The sequence below is a fragment of the Microchirus variegatus genome, assembly GCF_963457635.1.
Source record: "Microchirus variegatus genome assembly, chromosome: 4".
Lineage (NCBI taxonomy): Eukaryota > Metazoa > Chordata > Actinopteri > Pleuronectiformes > Soleidae > Microchirus > Microchirus variegatus.
The window spans coordinates 15,794,836-15,814,631 of NC_139805.1; the positions used below are offsets into that span (position 1 = coordinate 15,794,836).

Genomic DNA, 19,796 nt, shown 5'->3' on the forward strand with positions numbered 1-19,796 from the left:
TGACAATAGTTGCAGTAAATCACATACCAAACGTGACTCGGCATCAGTTTCAAAAACAACTCAAGCTTGAGGATTGCTGTAAGGATTTGTACAAGGTTTTAAAGAGAATATAATACACTGGACTCTAAGCAGGAAATGCTACAGTGGATGGTGATGCTGCTACTTGCCCCATCTGACAACTTCCTTTCCCCTAGCCACTAACACCAAATATGGCTAATACATAAACATATACTTTGATTTATATGCCTCCTTTTAATTACAGATGTATAACTTTTACTATTTTATTTAATCTGGCTTCATTTTATTTCTTTAAATACTGTTTTTATTGTTTTACAATTTTACCCATAAGGTTTTAATTTTTCTACTGTGGAAAGTACTTTGCAGCATTATTCTGAAAAGTGCTATTCAAATAGTTACTTGTAGAGAATTAGAGTACCATCATTAACACCAGCAGCAATATAAGCAGTCCCACATGCAATGCTAATATTTCTGATCTTGTCTCAGCCCCTGGTACAGTATGTGATGGGATGAATCACAGCCAGATAATGCTCCACACATCAGTGCAGGAAAATATCCAGCACTCAAATAAAACCCTTAAAAAATCAACCTGCAATCTGTACTAGTCAGCGTCCAGTGCATTATGACTCCGACAGGAAGAAGAAATGACAGACATTATGTTTGTGTGGCGATGCTTTTGTGGAGAAAAAGGCAGATCTTTTAAGTTTTTTAATATAATCAATTCACCAGTCTATTTTTTCGATTTGCTTGATCCAGAAAATGTTTCCCAAACCTGGAAATGATATATATCACATTTGATAAGTGAGTGCAAATCTCGGTTTAGTTCCTTTCTACACTGTGTGTACTACTTGGATATTGTGCACTCTTGTCTTATTTTTATTCTTATCTCTACTGAATTACTTACCCTACATTAGAGTGTGTAATTTAATAATTATTTTTTTTTTTTTACCATATTGTATTTTATTTTTATTCTATTTTTTACTCTTATCTTACATTTGACTTCTTTTTACTTATATTAGAGCGTATTTTTTACCTTACTGTATTTTATTTTATTAGAGTCTTACTTATATTTAGAGTGTGACTTATTTACCATATTGTATTTTATTTTTTACCCTATTTTTTACTCTTATCTTTACGTTGTCTTTCTTCTTAATTATTATGCCCTTGCACATTTCTGCACCTCTTGTCGCCTTAATTGAGCTGTTGAAAATGTGTGTTTCCCCCCGGGGGAGGAATAAAGTCATTCAAATAAGCTGTAAAATCTGAGAATTTAAATGGAGACCAGATTAGGTCATATAAAAATATTTTTATTTTATTAAAACCAATATCAACTAAAAAATATATAGTTTATTGGGTTCACTTTCTTTCGGATGTGCACACGTGGGCACATCGCTGTACTGAAGGAAGTTTTGTAACGCTTTGTTTTGGGCCTGTCTACCGGATATGACGTAGCGGATATAGCGCCCTGCTCTCTCGCAGCGGATTGGATAAAAAACGACTGTCCCGTCCTCAACCTGGCGGCGGGAGGCAAAGATAAACACGTGGAGAAAACGTCGGAGATAAACAAGCAGAGGAATACAGTGTTTTTGACAATGAGTCACTTACGTTCAGCGATGAACAAAAGCAAAAGAAGCGGACTTAAAATGGTAGAAACTGCGAAACCACAGCGGAAGAAGACAAAGAGAACAGTGAAACAAGGTAGCGCTGCCACACACTCATGTTACTTAATGTTGTGATATCTGCATCCTGAATTACCACAGCGGTTTAAATATACTCAAACTTATCCTGTGGACCCTTGGTTTTGGTTTGGCTTGGTTTCTATGTTGATTCTTCACACATTTACGTCTTAACCATATACATCCGTTGTAAACGAGGATTTTCCCCTGCTAACTGTCGTAATGCAAATGTACAGAGTGAAAGAGGAAGTAAATCAGTGTTATAAGTAACATAATATTCTGGTCAGGTTGTTTTACTTGTTGATTGAGCCTGCTCATCACATTTACATTCTTAACAGATGATGTTTTCTAAAATATAGCTTCTAAATGACTTGATCTTTCTATTTATTATTAATAAAGAATGTCTAAGTTGTCACTGCTTTTAGTTAAACTATCTAATACATAATTAATTAGCCAACGTTAGTAAACAGAACAGTAGAACAACTAATGTATAACCAATATTACTAATCATAAACCTGACTGTATTAGAGTATTTAAGTTAAACTTAAAATAATAGACCTAGTTTAATTATCAACTGATAATAATTGGCAACCTACATCTAATCTTTTGTGGAGAACCAGCTTGTCTTATTTTAAGATTATGAACCTCTAGTTAAAATTCCACTAATTCAGTCAGTCAGTTAGTTATAAAATGAAAATGTAAAATTATTATCACTGTTCCTTAATGTGTTCTGTACATCAGCTCACAATCATCTTTTTTTGTTTTTGGTAAATATTTTATTACTTGAGCTTAACAGGAATGTGCCTTGTAAAACATTGAGATGAAAAGATTGATGATGTTGCCTTTGCAGAGGAGGAAACCATGAATGCTGCCTCCCCGTCCTCATACCACACATTTCCCAACCCTGCTGACGTTGTGCAGCTGCGCTCTCAGCTCCTGAGCTGGTACGACAAGGAGAAGAGAGAGCTGCCATGGAGAACTCTGGTAAGAGGAATATTTGATTTACACATTTTGTTGGAGGCAGCCACACCAAAATCACAGTCATTTTATTTGACATGAGTTAGTTTTATATAGTTGCATATGAAGTTATAAAGTTACTGCAGTTTTTTTGACTGTAACACTTTTATTTTGACCAGGAAACTAAGAATGAGGTTGCATCTAATATAGAGGTTTTCATCTGTATTTTAATTTCACTTAACCAAGACAAAAAAAGAAGATAATCAACAGTGCATTATGTTAGTTAAGCTCTGTCATACTGTATCACTAGTATCACTAATTTCTTCGCCCAGCACAGTAGGTAATTGACGTGCAATAATGTAACTGACTGTTTTTTTTAACTGACAGGCTTTGACAGAACTGGACGTCAACATCAGGACATATGCAGGTATGATGGTATAGATGTTTTGTTGACAAATGAACATATCTTAAATTGCAGCATTTACCAGACACAGATGGTTGTCCTTTTTTTCCCCTCAGTGTGGGTTTCAGAAATCATGCTGCAGCAGACTCAAGTTGTCACAGTAAAAGACTACTATAACAAATGGATGAAGGTTGGAGTCTTTTAAAGGGAACTTAGTAAAACTTCAAGTGAATATTGCCTCATGTGTAATTGGGACTCTTGTTTCTTTATGTTCCAGCGGTGGCCCACTGTGCAGGATCTTTCCACCGCCACACTAGAGGTGATTACTTAAAGCACCGATAAAGAAACTGTTCATCTAAAAATTTTACTGTTCTCAGTTTGAATTCATGTAATTATTTGTAGGAAGTAAACCAGATGTGGGCAGGCCTTGGATACTATTCCAGAGGGAAACGACTCCATGAAGGAGCTCAGAAGGTCTGTGTTGCACTTTGTAGCAAGTACCACTCTGAGATCTTATCCAAATATTTAGAAAGTGACCCGTATATTAGGGGCCGCTTTTGCTCCATTTGTATTTGTGTGTACAAAAGACACTGCATGTGAATGGCCCCTTAAAATGTGTAGTAATGTCGAGTTGTGTTTTACCTGTTAGTTACAGTCGCTAGAATAATGCAAGGACTAAAGCCCAATTTATACTCCTGCGTAAAGTGCTCTGCGTAGGTTACGCAGAGACTCTGCGTCGACGCAGAGCCTGTCGAAGAGCCTCTGCGTCGTCTCCGACTGCACAAAATATTTTTTAAGTGTCCGTCACTCCGTCAAGGGACAACGGAGACGGCAAGAGCTGCGATTGGTCCTCAGGACAGGCCGAGACAGCGCTGCTCTGTGCCGGCTCACTGTGCGCACCCAGCGTCCACAGAGGCGGAGCTGATCCCCGGCGAGAACGTCGCTGCCAAACTATAAATACGTCATATCTTAACACACACGGCACATGTTTAGACTCTAAATGGCCAATTTCTCACCTCAAATTATCTTAAAACTGCGTTCCGTGACACAGAAAAGTGAGAAACGGCCACTGTTTCAACAACAACAGTCTTTCTCTCTCTTTCTCTCTCGACGCCATTGCTCACTGTAGCCAGAAGCACAACAACCTTGCGCAGCGACCCCTACTGATCGGGCGGGAAATTGCAGCGCGTGTCCGTCACCACGACGCAGAAGTATAAATGCTCGGGGCGTCTCCGTGGTGACGCAGTCGGATAACGCATACGCAGTCGGAGAAGTATAATGTGGCATTAAGACGTTGTGTGTTAAAGGTGAAGTGAGTAGTTTATAGTGACATCTAGAGGAGAGGCTGAAATTTACAACAACAAACTGCTCCTCTGCTCACCCCCTCCCTTCCCTGAGCGCTACGGTATCCTCAGCCGGTCAAATGTCGTCCTTGTCGTCTTTCTCCGTGTCAGCAGATGAGGTTCTAGTATTTATTCAGATGTATAAGTGTGTCTTTTGTATATCGTATCTGCTCCGTCAGTGGAGGCAGGACTTCCGCTACAAGTAAAGCGACGCTGATTTTTTCTCTCGGGTTTGTCTATACAGGCTCCAGTAGAAACATGGCGTCTCGCTGCTAACAGTGGCAATGAAACAGCGTCCCGTGACCATGTTATTTTACATGACTTTTTGAAACACTACGAAAATGAAACAAAAACTATTATACAGTGACTAGACAATGCAGGAGCACATAATATGTATAAAAAAGTGGATTTTGGGTCATATAAACCCATAAATACTACGCAGTGTCTCTTTAATTGTGTTGGTGTTTCATTCAAGGTGGTGACGGAGCTAAAAGGACAGATGCCTCGGACAGTAGACAGTCTGCTCAAACAGCTTCCTGGTGTGGGACGCTACACTGCTGCTGCTATTGGTTCAATTGCACTTGGACAGGTTTATAATCAGATTAACAGCCCCTTATATTCACTTACATCTGTATTAGAGCTGTACATGTGGCCTGGAGCCAGTGGAGCCACCACTGATAACTGAAGTCATCCCTGTTGCCTAGGTTACTGGAGTCGTGGATGGCAATGTGATTAGGTTGCTTTGTCGCTTGAGGGCCATTGGAGCTGACAGCACCAGTCCTGTGGTAACAGAGGCACTTTGGTGAGTATAAAGTACAAGCTGATATGTTCAACAAGCCTGACTTTAGCCACCAGAATGAGTTCTTACTTTGATACCGGTGAATCCTACTTTTGATGTCATTTGGGTGTATAAAATAAAATTAAACCTGGTTGTGAAGACGGTTTAGGAGAAGCAACAGCAGATTTTAATGCTCGATGCACTGAGGAGGAGGAGAGAGAAGAGCAGTCACAGTTGTTACAGTTTGTCACAGTTGCTGATGATACAATTACTTCAATAAATAGAATTTGTTTTATATTCTTAAAAGAAAGGTGGGAGAGAAATCATCAGTCACAACAAGTCTTCAGGACACTGTAGTCTGGACTTGCACTTCCAAGGTTTACATAATTGCGATAGAGAAAGAGCTGCACATAGTTGCATTATATGAATGTTTACGTGAATGGCAAAACTTGTGATCGAGACGAGAAAAGTGTTATATAAATACAGACCATTTACCGTTTTAAACTATCCAGTTTGAAGGTGTTCCTTTACAGAGCATATACAAACCAAATATCCTCACATAGCACATACTGCAGTGCTGTTGATCTTTATTGAAGCCAGCCAACCAAGATAAACTAATGGAATATCATAATATCATAGAAGCTATTGCTTGAAGTAAATTACATTCATGTGTGACCTGTGTAAGAAAATGCATGAGCTGTTACAACATAGATGAAAAAGATGAAAATAGACAGAAACTCTCTGACACTCTTTACATTAAGACTCAGAAAGATAAGTGTGTGTTTGATGGTTGATGATTGCAGCTTTTCTCTCCCTTGTATTTCAGGACTCTAGCTAATACACTGGTGGACCCGGAGAGACCAGGAGACTTTAATCAGGCCATGATGGAGCTCGGAGCTCGAGTATGCTCACCTAAAGCACCAGTGTGCAGCCAGTGTCCTGTACAGTCTCACTGCCACTCTTACAGCAAGGTAAAGCAGCTCACAGGGTGTTAAACATTAGTATTGAGATGTTTTCTTTCATGATTAGTGCTTGTTGCCTTGTTTTGTTAAAGAGATCATAGTCAGACCAGGCTATTGCTGCCAATTATTAAGTGTTTTGAATGTGCAGGTTGTAGAGAAACAAGATCAGAAATCCAAGAAGCTTTTTGGAAAGCTGGAGAGGAAGACTGTAGCCGTGCCTGACATAGAAGACTGCAGTAAGTGATCCACCTCTTCTAAGACCTTCATGTTGATTGATTAAAGCTGTAGAGCATAACTTCTAACAAATGTTTATCACATTCAAACCATTGACTAATGAGTTTTTTTTTTTTAAACCCATGCTCGAACAAATATTATGTGACACTGAATCATCAAAGACAAATTGGATATGCCACCCCCTCCTTTCTATTATTTAGAATCAGAATTACTTCCATGTGCCTCTTTTCCAGTGTGTCAGTGTAGTGACTGTCTGCTCAGAGGTGCTCAGAGGACAGTTTTGTTTGTTTTTGTCCTCCACTGATGCTGCAAAACAACATAATGATCTGATGAGCAGAGGGCACGGAGACAGACCAAGCTGTGCTCGGCTACACCAATTTTCAGAAGTGGATTCTACTGCTAAAAAATGGCAGTTGAGCAGGTGGACAGGATAAACCATTCTACCAACTGGGTAGCAAGCATATGTATGGAACTTTTGGATTCTCTTCTCTCCCGTAGTGAGCAGTGGGACATGTCCACTGTGTCCCTCCCAGCCTTGGGACGATGACTTGGGCGTTCAGAACTTCCCCAGAAAGCCGGCAAAGAAGCCGCCCAGAGTGGAGCGAACGCTGACCTGTGTGGTGATCAGATGTAGAGAGGAGGGAGAGGATGAGTACCTGCTCACACAGAGACCTGACAAAGGTGAAAATTACAGACATTATTTTACAAAAAAAATGATTGATCCTTTTTTTTTGTTAAATGAAATCGGAACATGAATGCAGTACATGAAAACTAAATTAAGAATTTGACGACTGTTTTTTAAATGAAACGTGTTGCATTTTATAAGTTTGATGTTTGACTGCCTGTGCATGCATGTGTTTCGTCAGGTTTGTTGGCAGGTTTGTGGCAGTTTCCAAGTCTTGTGCTGGAGGAGGAAATCTCGGAGATAAAACAGAAGAGGGCGCTGTGCGCTGACATCAACAAGATACTGGGAACTCGTGTGACTGAGAGCCTCCTGCAGCACATCGGAGAAGTAAGCAACGGTATCACAAACACTTTTTACACACTTTATATCCATGTGCCAACCCTTCGATGATCACCGATCATTCACCGTTTGTAGGTGGTTCACATCTTCTCCCACATCCATCAGACGTATGTGGTTCATATTGTGCATTTGAACGATGGCAGGACACAGACACAGAGTAAAAATGCACAGTGGCTAACTAGGTCCGCTCTGCAGGAAGCTGCTGTGTCCACAGGAGTGAAAAAGGTTTGTTGTGTTATGTTTGTGTGAGTGTGGACATGTGTGTGGGTGACCCCCTGCTGTGCAATTGAAGTTGGCAGGACTTTAGAATTGACTGATTATCAGAGAAAGCAGCAAATGTGTTTAAGAAGTATGACCCCATTCAATTCTGGCATTAACACCTCAGTGACCTGATCACGTGAACATCTCGCTAAGTGCAGGTCTGAAGGCGTCCTCATATCTGATCACAAATACCACATTCTGAGGTGGTTTGGGAATGCATGTTGCTGCCTTCTCAGCCGACCTAAACTGATCCATAGCATTTATTTTCCTCTAATCAGCACTCGAATGTGATTTGCAATGCGACATTATCAACTCTGATCATCATATAATGTCTTTTTCTCTAATTGTTCAAATGTATGTGTGTATGTGTTTGTTTTAGCAACAGGGGTAGCTGTTTGGTTGGCTCTTCTCCACAGCCACATCTGTACAGTTACTTGTTTCAAATATAGATTTGTTCCTGCAAAGAGTCATTATGTCCATGTGTATTTGAATAAAGGGTGGAGACACCTCCTCTATACATGTACATGGTCACAGGAGGACCATTACCATTGAGTGAGTGTCCACATGTGTGTTAATGGAATCAACATGTCACCTCTCCTGCAGATTGTAAAGCTTTATGATTCTCTGGACAATCACAAAGACGGAACCTCTAAGGTACACACCTATCCATTTTAAAAGTGCCTTACAAATATACCCCCGTTATTCTATGACCCTGCGCAAATGTCACACATGTCTCTTGTTACTCTTTCGTCTCTTTTAGAAAGGAAAGAAGCAAAACACAAGTGATGTTAAAACTGACAAGAAACCACAAACCTCAAAAAGACCCCGGCTGGGAGCAGCGAACAGCCGAGGCAGACAGCTCTCCCTGAGCTCCTTCTTGAAGACAGTGAAAGAAGAATCTTGATGTACTGTATGAGATGTGAATGTCCAACATGGTGCCTTTGCTTTGATACGTCACTGCGATTTAAATACAATATACACATCATCAAATCATTTTAAACAGATCAGAGTTTATGTGGTAAAAAAAGTTTATTCTATATACAGATCATTGGATAGTCCTATGGGGACCTGACATGGGATTTGTTGTGCATCAACAGAGAATGTTGACTTTTAATTTCCTCACTGTAGAAAATGTTTTTACTACTGTGTATATATGACTTTGTAGCTATGTCATCAGGGTGTCTGCGGGCTCTTAAAAAGTATTAAAAAGTTTTAATCGTGATTTCATGAGGTATTAAGTGTTGTCCATAGTTTGACTGCAAAAAGTATGCATGAATGAATTTATTTTCCTCCCTGCAAGATCGGCTCGAGGCCTCACGTAGACATGTGACGTTACACATCTTGCGACAGCGAACGTGCTCCTCCTAATGCAAAATAATATTCAAAATCGCATGACGTAAACTCCATAATCGTGAATACTTGAGTCAAAGTGGAATTTGTTTATTTTAATAAACCATCCTTTGTATGGTTGTGCTCTATAGATTGTTTTTCCCCATACAGCATGTATTTAGTTTTTTCTAGATGTAGTGATAGTTTATTTATATTAAACCACACATGGACTGGTCTGTAATTAGTATATGTGTGTATGTCACCTTTCTTGAATGGCACAACTTTTGCAGCTTTCATTTTGGTGGGAAATGTCCCAGTTTGAAATGACAGGTTGCAGATGTATGTTAGCGGTGAAATGATGAAGATGGAGGTCATGTGAAAGACAGACTCCTTCCATCCTTCACATCACACCTTCAAGGCCATCCATAACCTCTCTCCCTCATACCTCTCTGACCTCCTCCACATAAACACCCCTTCCCGGACACTCGGGTCAGCCTCCCTCCCCCCTGACATCAGGGACATTGACTCATTTTCCAACTCTCATTGTTAACCCTCTGCATTTCCCTACTACAGAAACGTGTTCTTTTACTGTATTATTATTTTTTATATTTAATTGTTTCTGTAAGGTGACCCTTGAATGTCATGAAAGGTGCCTCTAAATAAAATGTATTATAATTATGTGTGTTCTTACAATAACATTATAATCAAGGATGAAACAAAGATGAACACTGGAAACTAATCATTTCTGCGTTTTCTGGGGGGAAACAGCACCCCCTACTGTTCGTCACCATAACGTCCCGCCCTCCGGAAAAACACACGGACCGAGATAGGACTGAGATGAGCTGGAAATGATCGACGCTCCGCTCTTCATTCATCCTTAATCCACACATGTTGTGTGTCTAATCCCACGGTTTCTTGCTGCTCTGTCCGCCTTTGACTTAAGTCGCTGATCTTCGTGGATCTGAATCATCTGCGGCTTGAACTTCGCTGACAGTAACAGTTTACTCTACACACTCAGCGGCAGAGAGCGTTCAAAGGTTCTGCAGCGTTGTCTCTGAACCTCGCCACTCAAACATCCTTCTCTGTTTGTGTGTGTGTGTGTGTGTGTGTGTGTGTGTGTGTGTGTGGACTCTTGTCCTTAAACTGTTCCTCTGCTCTGTTTTCAGATGGCTTCTGCTCAGCCCAGTAACATGTCCGTGTACCAGTGGGTAGTGGAAAATGGAGGTGAGATATACTGTGTATATATACTCCTTTTTCCCTTTTACTTTTGCAGTGAACACGCGCATCTGAATACTGTGCATATACTGTGTTTTTCAATCTTACTCTTAAAGGTCCAGTGTGTAACATTTAGGAGGGATTTAAAAAGTAGAATCTTATGCAAACAGACAAACAACATGGTCTCTACACTCTTAGAAATAAGGGTTCCAAAATGGTCCTTCTTCATGGGCTGAGGTTCTAACTGGAACCATTTGCTTCTGTAAAACCCTTTCCCGAAGAAAGGCTTTTTCAAGGGTTCTTGGTAACATGTTCCAGTAAGAACCATTTTGAACCAGAGAACCCTTTAAAACCCCTTTCCCAAATAAAGGGTTTTAAAAGGATTCTATGTGAGCCAAAAAGGGTTCTCCTATGATGACAAACTGAAGAACCTTCTATGGTTCTATTTAGCACTTTTATTTCTAAGAGTGTAGTGTGTGAAGGCCACCATTTATTTATCCTTTATTTAGCCAGGACAATATGTCGTCATATGTCTTCTCCGTGTACAAGAATATACTTACAAAGACAAAACTATTTCAGATATGAAACTCACAACTGAATATAAAAGCTTAGAGGATCTAATTAATGGAGAGTTTAAAAAAAGAGAAGCATGATAAGCAAAGTGCAGAAGTCCATAGGCCATACCAACAACATTCTTAATCTGAACCCTTCATAAAGGCTTTGTAGATCAACATGTGTCTTTCATGACAGTCCACAGAAGACCTTTAAAGGTGTTTGTGTCTGCAGTGAAATTTTGTTTTGCATTTCATTCCATGTCCATGGTGCACAGAAGGAGAATGCAGTTTTACCAGATTCTGAGATGGTTCTATTTTTATAGTTCTATATTTATAAAAAGTCGATCGGTAGACCTGGTGCTGGAGTTGCAGATGCTAGAAATATACATAAGTAATTTACCTGCTTACAGATTCTTACAAAATACAGTAGTGAGTGTGCTGCAAAGTGTAATGCAGTTTTTGAAGAGTTCAGGGGTCTCAAACTCAAATGACCTGGGGGCCAATGCGCATCTATTGTGGTCAAGAGGGGGCCGACCTAGAGAACAAAAAGTGGGAAAAAACTTGATAACATCACACGTATACTTAATATTACTATTTATGATGCAAAATTGGACAACTGTAATTAAAATTTGTGCTAGGAGCCGTTTCAGCCACTGCCATTTGTGGTTCGGGCCCTAACAAGTGTGTTTACATATATAATTGAATGTTGTATGTGATGCATTTAATAAGGGTATAATTATGACCAAATGTATTATTATTACTGTTATAAAAACATTGCTAGGAAACATATATTCTATCACCTCGCTGGCAGCTACACACCGTGTTTAAAAGACTGTGCGGTCGTGGGCCATGTTTGATATGATATGATATTAAGTGGGGGGCCGCATGCAAACGACGGCTGCCAGTTTGAGCCCCCTGCTCTAGTTCCTTGAAGCACATGGTCTCACAATTAGATATCAGTAATTGTTACTCTAATTCATTACATTATGTGCAAACTGAGCATCAGAATGGGGAAGAAAAGTGATTTAAAATGTGACTTTGAACATGACATGTTTTTTGATCTGAGTGCTGCTACAGTCACACACAATCATCTCTAGGATTGAGAAAAATATTGAGTGAGCGTCAGTTTTCTCCTGTGCGATATTCACATCACCAGCCACAGTGTTTAAGGCCAGTTCAATTCGGGTACAGCAGATTTGAGAGTTTGCATTTATAATTACAAGTACCTAGGATGTGTCTGTCATGTGAATGTGATCTCTAAAATGGCTCGCATGTGGGCACACAGATGCCTTTGCAGGCATTATCGACAGCAACAGCATATTTGTAATTCCACTCAATGATGAAGTTGGAGATTATTTAAAAAAAAAAAAATGTTTTTTGGGTTTGCAACAAATCAGAATTGACTATCAGATTTATGTGTCCACACAGTACTGAAAAAATCTGATCATCAGATCCATCAGTGGACCATTATGATTATGATATTTCTGCTATTTTACTCTGTGTCCTCTGTGCCTATCAAAGTGGCTGGTGAATGGTGGACTGGTAAACTGTAGTAGAGAGGAAGCACAAGCGAGTGTGTGTGTGTGTGTGTTCAGTGTGTGGGGGTAGCTGTCTGTGGCCCGTCACGTGGTTTGACACCACAATGCCACTTTTCAGATAGATATTATCTTGTTAAAGGAATCCCTGCAGTGGCTAAAACAGTGTGTGCTCCAAACTCGGTGTTGGCCCTTTAACAGTCCGTAGAAAACCGTCTTTTAATTTAATCAACTGGCTTTTTTTTCCCTGCATTGTCCGAGTCTGGTTTATGTTGACAAAATTGCACATACACTGACAGGGGTGACATGAATTGAACTGGAACGTGACAAACTGGAAAAACTTGACATATCCTGTGCAGAGTAAAACAAAAATCACTGGTTTTAGTTTGAGGAAATCAAGGCTTGTGTCTGCATATGTGTCCTTTCATGTGGTAAATAATGAGCGAATAAAGGACAGAAGTCAGCTGTTGTGTGTTTCAGACGAGAGGACGGACCCGTGGCTGCTGGTCTACTCCCCCGTCCCTGTGTCACTCATCTTCCTGCTTTACCTCGGTGTGGTCTGGGCCGGACCACGGCTGATGAAACACAGGGAACCTGTTGACCTCAGAGTTGTTCTCATTGTTTACAACTTCGCCATGGTCGGCCTGTCTGCTTACATGTTCTACGAGGTGTGCTGCGTGTGTTTGTTTAAACACAGAAACCAAAAATCACGGGCATGAAAATATGATTTAAAAGAGTAGCATGCATGTTACCACACATACATGATTATATTTATGGTGTAACACTTGTTATAAAAAATATTGTTGTATTTCCAGTTCCTGGTCACCTCATGGCTCTCAAACTACAGCTACCTGTGTCAGCCTGTAGATTACAGCACCAGCCCACTGGCCATGAGAGTAAGTATGATCTTAATTCACTATGAATTTATCCTCACTCAGTTTGACTCTATATACTGATACTGAGAATCCACCAATACCAACATCAGTCTGATACAATGTTTTTATGAAATTACACACAATCCCCAAAATTCCACATAGCTCACAGCAGACATGAACATTCATCACTCACAATAACTAATCATTTTCTCAATAAACCGTCAACTATTTTGTTTAGTTTTCTGATGTCTCCGCTTCTTAAATGTGAATATTTTCTGGTCTCTTTGCTCCATATTATAAAAGAAATCATTAAAACTGAATCATTTTTGGTTCAGGAAATCGTCCTCTCCAAATTTTATGGACCAAAAATTACTTGATTAATCGATTATGAAAATAATCATGAGTTGCAGCCCTACAGTCCAGTGATACGGACCAAAACTGATACTGAATGTCATATTGACAATATATCTGTTGACTTTTATTTCATGTTAGTGCTACTATTGATTATTTTCCTCATTCCCATCATTGTTTACCAATGATGATGTTCTCAAAAAAGTATTTTTTTGCGTGCACGAACCAAAATGATTCAGTTTTAATGATTTGTTTATTTGCAGCAAATAAACCAGAAAATATTCACTTTTAAGAAGCTGAAAAATCTGAAAACTATCCGTAAATCGGTTATCAGAATAGTTGACAATTCATTTAGTATCAAGTCATTGTTTCAGCCCTTGTTCATTTTACTTCATCCTTCTTTAATGAGGTTATTAGATGTTTTGTCAGACCATGATTAAGAATTACAGCTGATACACGTTGGTCTGTTTGTGTATAAGCTAGAAAAATAAAGTCATGATACGTTTGCTTTATTCACATTTTCAGGATTTCTGGGTTTTTTGTTTTTGTCTCTAATTGTATAAGTTTTTCTCTTCTCTTATTTGCTGTGTTGATATTTATGATGTAATTTCTTCAGTTGTGTTTTTGTTTTATACGATTTCTATGTTCTGATATGTGGTGATGGATCATGGGGGGTGGGGCTGTAAAACAAATTCTGATTTATGTTTTAACTGCAGAACACATTCACTTACCTTTATTAAATGACTAATATACAAAATGGATGTTTCTCCTCCCTCCAGATGGCCAGAGTCTGCTGGTGGTTTTTCTTCTCAAAGGTCATAGAGCTCAGTGACACGGTGCGTATTCATTCAGACACTCTCAGTTTTGTGACGTGAGTGATGAAGTGATGAATTAATTAATGTATGCCTCCATGAGCAGATCTTCTTCATCCTGAGGAAGAAGAGCAGCCAGGTGACCTTCCTTCATGTCTACCACCACGGCACCATGATCTTCAACTGGTGGGCGGGGGTCAAGTATGTGGCCGGAGGACAGTGTAAGTCAAGCTGTTCACAGAATTACTGTAAATGTGCAATTTCACCTTTGCACTGGAAGACTTGTTCCTTATTTAAGACAGATGGGGGCGCTGTAGGGTAGTTTGAGGTGATGTATCCTGCAGCTGTAAATCCCGAAGTACGTGTGTGAATTGACGCCAAAATAGTTCTAGCTCTAGTGTTTGGGTTTATTAATTGCCTTTGTTAAAACTATGTTTACATCCGCAGTAAATGCACGTACATGTGTGTGATTTTGAACATAGATGGGCTAACATTTCAATTTTATTCCTTTCATAGGCTTTGTTGACAATAAGAACATTATGAAAACACCATTAGTTTTGCAAACAGTTGTAAAGACTGAGATTGTGGACTCCTGCAACTCACAGTTCTTTCAGAAGTTGTTCTTCTTAATTATGTTAGGATCAAATACTTAAGTTCACTGTGCAATATGTGTCAAAATGATGTAAAACTGAATAGTAATATTAGTCACTGAATAATATCATCTGATCAATATGAGTTTTTTATTCTGTCACAGTTGGTGTCTCTTGTCTTATGAAAACATATTCTGAAAATGGGGATTTTGTTAGTGATGACATTTACTCTTCTTCATTTACTACTTGTTTTGGTCTCAAACTGTGCTTGAAGTAGGCTCAAATGTTTTTATGTAATATAAAATATTGTACACTGTACTTTTCCATTTTTTTTTTTTTACAAATTACACATGAATAACTAGAAAAGCACTCGGAGAGCGCAGACCTCCGCCAAGGCTACAAAATACACCCTGCTGGCACGACTGGGTCAGACAGCGAGTGATAGCATCTATGCATCACGGCCAAAATTGAATCACTTGTTACTGGTCCTATTGCGGACATTTTCTGAAAATTTCATCCAAATCCGTCTGTGACTTTTCAAGTTAACTAACAGACAGACAAACGAACTCCGGCGAAAACATATACCTCCTTGGCGGAGGTCAATTATGTGGAATATGAACAATGTTAACTTACTACAACAGTACAGTCAAAATATTTGCATAAAAATATATATTTTGCAGACCGCAAATCATGTTTTGGCATGTGGCGCCACCTACCGCCGTCTACCAATCATTGCAGTCAGTAGTTGCCAGTTATGTCTGATCTACAATGGCGGAGAAAACGAAACCTGAACGACATCGGTATTTTGAATTTGAGTGTAGTAACCGTTTTTGGCCACATTCTTACATATGGCGCCTTTAAACTATTTGTCCTCGATTTTGATGAAAGTGACTGTTTAACCCCTGAAATGTTTCTCATATACCTTTGTACCACCTCCTGCAGCGTTCTTCATCGGCTTGGTGAACACCTTCGTCCACATTGTCATGTACTCTTACTACGGCCTGGCTGCAGTGGGCCCTCACATGCAGAAGTACCTGTGGTGGAAACGATACATCACACGCCTGCAGCTGGTGAGTGACGGCATCTCCACATACACTCTCGAACCAACTTATATACTCCAGAACGTTGACGTCTGACCTGAACTTTGTCTGTTTCCTCTCCAGCTGCAGTTTGTGATGTTCCTCCTGCACACGGGTTACAACCTGTTCACAGAGTGTGACTACCCCGACAGCATGAATATAGTGGTGTTTGGTTACTGCGTCACCCTTATCTTCCTCTTCAGTAACTTCTATTATCAGAGCTACCTCAACAAGAAAAAGAAATAAGAGGATCTGCACTGTCTGCAGTACTCACCAAAGTCCACCAGAGGGCACCAAGTGCCTACAGTGTGAAGGTTTTTCTTAAGGCGTCATCAATTATCTGTTAACCTGAACACTGTATGTTATACTGAAACACACATCTCTAATTATTTAAATTCTTAAGAAAAAAAGAGCCAGTAGGTGATCAAACAATTTATTATACCTTATACTGAGAAAGGACAAACATTCAAATTATTGTTGTAAACAAACTGTACATTTATACATATATAATAAAGCGTGGTTGTGTTTCTGCAACGTGGCAGAATTGTAATAATGAGCCCAAACTCTCCTCATGAAACAAACCCAAAAGCACAGAACACAACAAGAAAATGCACAAATGCAAATGTTTTTTTTTTCCACCGTCAAAACAGCACAGCAAAATGATATATTCTTTTCTACACTTCAGTCTTAAATAGATTGAACGATGTAGATTAGAGAGAGGAGAGGAGGGAGAGGGCATTTCAGTTAAAGTCTATTCAGGTGTGTTATGCTGTCAGGAGATTGTGTATTAAAGCTGAAAACCCTGCATGTATAAGACCAGGCAGGTAAGAATGTAAGCACCGATGTAAATGAGTCAGAGAATCCTCTGTACACGATGAGTTCTTGACCAATAAATGTGATTCTGACGCCAAGTTCTGTTGCTTTTGGACATCAGTGTTATTTAAAATGACACACTTCCTCACAAACAACAACAGGACGCTTCCACAGAGTTTCTTTGCCTCATTTCCTTCCTTAAATTAAAAACATTTAACTCATTACTTAGTTATTGAAACATATTTCTGAGAATTCTGAAGCACTGGATTAAAAAAAAAAAAAAAAAAGTCTCAAAGGACGCAGAATGACTTATGGGTTGAACATTTAACAGTAGTTCTTTCATGATGTGTGGGGACTTGCTCATGACAGAATGAAAGCAGAATGTGCAAACCTTGACTTCAGTCTGAAAATACCTGATGTTACATTTCTCCTACAGCAATTCAGCAGTGTCTTTGGGAAGACTCACTGAGGGTGATGTCACGAGGGGCCGAACCAATCGGAATGTTCAAAATGTGTGTGGAGTGTCACTTGAACAGAATCAGAACTCATCCTTTTTTATTCTCTTTGTTTGTTTTCTTGATGGAGGTTCGAGCCCCGGTTGGAACACGGGCCTTTCTGCATGGAGTTTGCATGTTCTCCCCGTGTGTGCGTGGGTTTTCTCTGGGTTCTCCGGCTTCCTCCCACAGTCCAAAAACATGCAGATTTGGGGATTAGGTGAATTGGTCACTCTAAATTGGTGTGAGAGTGTGAGTGAATGGTTGTTTGTCTCTATATGTGTCCCTGCGATGGACTGGCAAACTGTCCAGGGTGTACCCCACCTATCACATTATGTCAGCTGAGATAGGCACAGCACCCCCCGCGACACTCCGGTGGAGGATAAAGCGGTAGATAATGGATGGATGGATGGATCTTTTCTTGTGAATTACAGGGCCCTTTTGTTTTTTGGAAAATGGACAAGGAAGTATCACTTTCTGGTGATGATGCTTTTGTTTGAATGGGTTAGATCTTGTACAGTTCAAAAGTCTGAATTAACTTCATAATGTTTTCATATATATATATTATATTAGACACTTTCTGTAAGAAAAAAAACAAAACAAAACCAGGTACTGCTGAACTGTCGAAGTGCTGATGGGGGGTGTGTGGTGAAGCGCATCACGCTCCAGTGTTGCTCTATGTCTCTGTGTAGATGGACGACATGTGGCTCAGGCTGCGGTCGAAGCTGCCCACCTGGAAGAAAATGCTCTCCTCTGGGCTCGAAGAGAACTGGCACCCTGCATTTCCTTGCAGCTCTTGGGTCAAAGAGAAGCCTGGGATTGACATTGATATGACAAAAAAAAAGAAAATAATTCAGGTTATCAACTATGAGCTGTGACATTGTGGTGCTGTTATGATACCATCTCTGCTGGTGAATTGTACTTACTAGCAGAGCTAGCGTTGCTAGTTGACATGTGGAAGCCATTGTGCTGATGGGAAGTGTAGGCGTGAGAATCTCCTGGGATGTGGACACCACCGACCGTCTGCTCCATCCTGTAGGAGTCTCCGAAATGGAAGCAGCTCTGAAAGCTGCCTTGATATTCTAGGAAATGAGAGAGAGGAGAGAAATAGAAGCCAGACTTGACCAACTGCCACTATCGTCTATGGCTGATTGTTTCCAAGGTCAGTAAGCGTCAGCTCCTCCATCTGGTTGAAACTTAATGTGGATTTCGAATTATGACAATGCTATATTTGTGCTCGTGCTAACTCTGCCAGGCCCATAGTATGTAACATTTGTCCCAATCGTCTCAGTTTATACTCGGAATCGACCGCAGGAGTCACGATAATGGGAGAACAGCCTTTCCAGGATCGCTTTTACGCAACTCCCTGACCACAGCGTGGTTAGAGAGACGTCCATGTGTAGATCTTTACAGGGAAAACAGTGTTTAAAGCATTAGGAAAAAGTTTCAGGAGTGACAGCTGAGCCGTCCGGTGTTGGGGTGCTGAGAGACAGCTGAATTCATAAGCCAGCATTTTGTTGGCTAATTCAGAGCAGGGAAAAGGCTTCCGGCATGTGGTTTCCCCCCTTTTCTGTGACTCTGACTAATCTCTCTGTCCTAAAAATGCTCCGACAGAACTACACACCAGTATCATTGCTCTAACTTCCTCTCTCTGAGGGCTTTTGAGTGGCTTTGGTGGTGAGCTTTGGAGAAGGGACAATAAGATGATCAGATATGAACAAGTGATGTAACATTGTGCATTCTCTCCGAGGACACCATATACTGCACGGTGATGAATCGCCACAATTTCAGGAAAATAAATCTGATGTCTGTAGGTTTGTCTTACCATCGTTAGCAGGCTGATGGTGGTGATAATGAGAGTAGGGCTTTTGGTGAGGGTGAACATGCTGTTTCTCCAGAGGAGGAGGAGGTGGAGGAGGCGGGGTTCCTGTTCCCTTTATCCCAGGAGACTGGAGAGGAGCAGACACACTGGAGGAGACACAGAGGATGGGGGCGAAAAAAATATACATTTAAAGCTCTTAGCGTATCTTTTCTTCTCTGCTGACAATGTCAATTATTCAATAAAACGATTCATGCATTATGACATCCCAATCAAAGCTGGCGCTACACGCTGGCCCGCTAACCGCACGACGGGACTAACTCAGCAGGGCAGTTAATGATCCTCGACGCAGAGAAGAAACAGCCCAGGCGTGTGGAAACTTGGGCTCCCTGCACGTCGTGGTCCTCCTACCACACATTATGATCTTAAGTCAACAAACAGGAGAGAGCGCATTCAAGTGAAACCACCCCATCCACCCCCCCCCCCCCCCAGCTACGCATGCACATAAACAGATACGCCGCCCAGCACTGCAGAAACCCAGGGTTTTGAGGCCTACAGGTCCTTTTTACATTAATCACATTAGAGAGAGGAATATTAAGATTAGATATGTGTCTTGATGGATTCAAACTACCAGAAGTTTCTCCAATGGCTCATTTTTGAGGATATTCTGTGAC

At 40.3% G+C, this 19,796-nt stretch overlaps 2 protein-coding genes across 2 annotated transcripts in view; one reads left to right on the forward strand and one right to left on the reverse strand.

Moving 5' to 3' along the window:
- Nucleotides 1-1,610: 1,610 nt before the first annotated feature.
- LOC310926072 (adenine DNA glycosylase-like) lies at nucleotides 1,611-16,242 on the forward strand (the record flags this gene model as incomplete). The annotated part of the gene is made up of 22 exons (XM_083888172.1): nucleotides 1,611-1,706; nucleotides 2,547-2,678; nucleotides 3,039-3,078; nucleotides 3,171-3,244; nucleotides 3,332-3,373; nucleotides 3,457-3,528; nucleotides 4,873-4,986; nucleotides 5,102-5,199; nucleotides 6,002-6,146; nucleotides 6,286-6,373; nucleotides 6,870-7,052; nucleotides 7,238-7,383; nucleotides 7,471-7,620; nucleotides 8,260-8,310; nucleotides 8,417-8,557; nucleotides 10,152-10,209; nucleotides 12,770-12,957; nucleotides 13,105-13,185; nucleotides 14,295-14,351; nucleotides 14,434-14,548; nucleotides 15,860-15,987; nucleotides 16,081-16,242. The coding sequence occupies 22 exons, from the start codon at nucleotides 1,611-1,613 to the stop codon at nucleotides 16,240-16,242; spliced, it is 2,361 nt and encodes a 786-aa protein (XP_083744298.1).
- A 1,737-nt stretch (nucleotides 16,243-17,979) lies between these two features.
- glis1b (GLIS family zinc finger 1b) overlaps nucleotides 17,980-19,796 on the reverse strand; it is a gene marked incomplete at its 3' end in the record, with an annotated part of 73,984 nt that continues 72,167 nt past the window's right edge. Inside the window, exons 9-11 of the mRNA XM_083888173.1 lie at nucleotides 19,129-19,271; nucleotides 18,230-18,385; nucleotides 17,980-18,116 (exon numbers count right to left, since the gene is read on the reverse strand). Coding sequence (XP_083744299.1) covers nucleotides 17,980-18,116; nucleotides 18,230-18,385; nucleotides 19,129-19,271 — 436 coding nt within the window. The remainder of the gene's footprint in view (nucleotides 18,117-18,229; nucleotides 18,386-19,128; nucleotides 19,272-19,796) is intronic.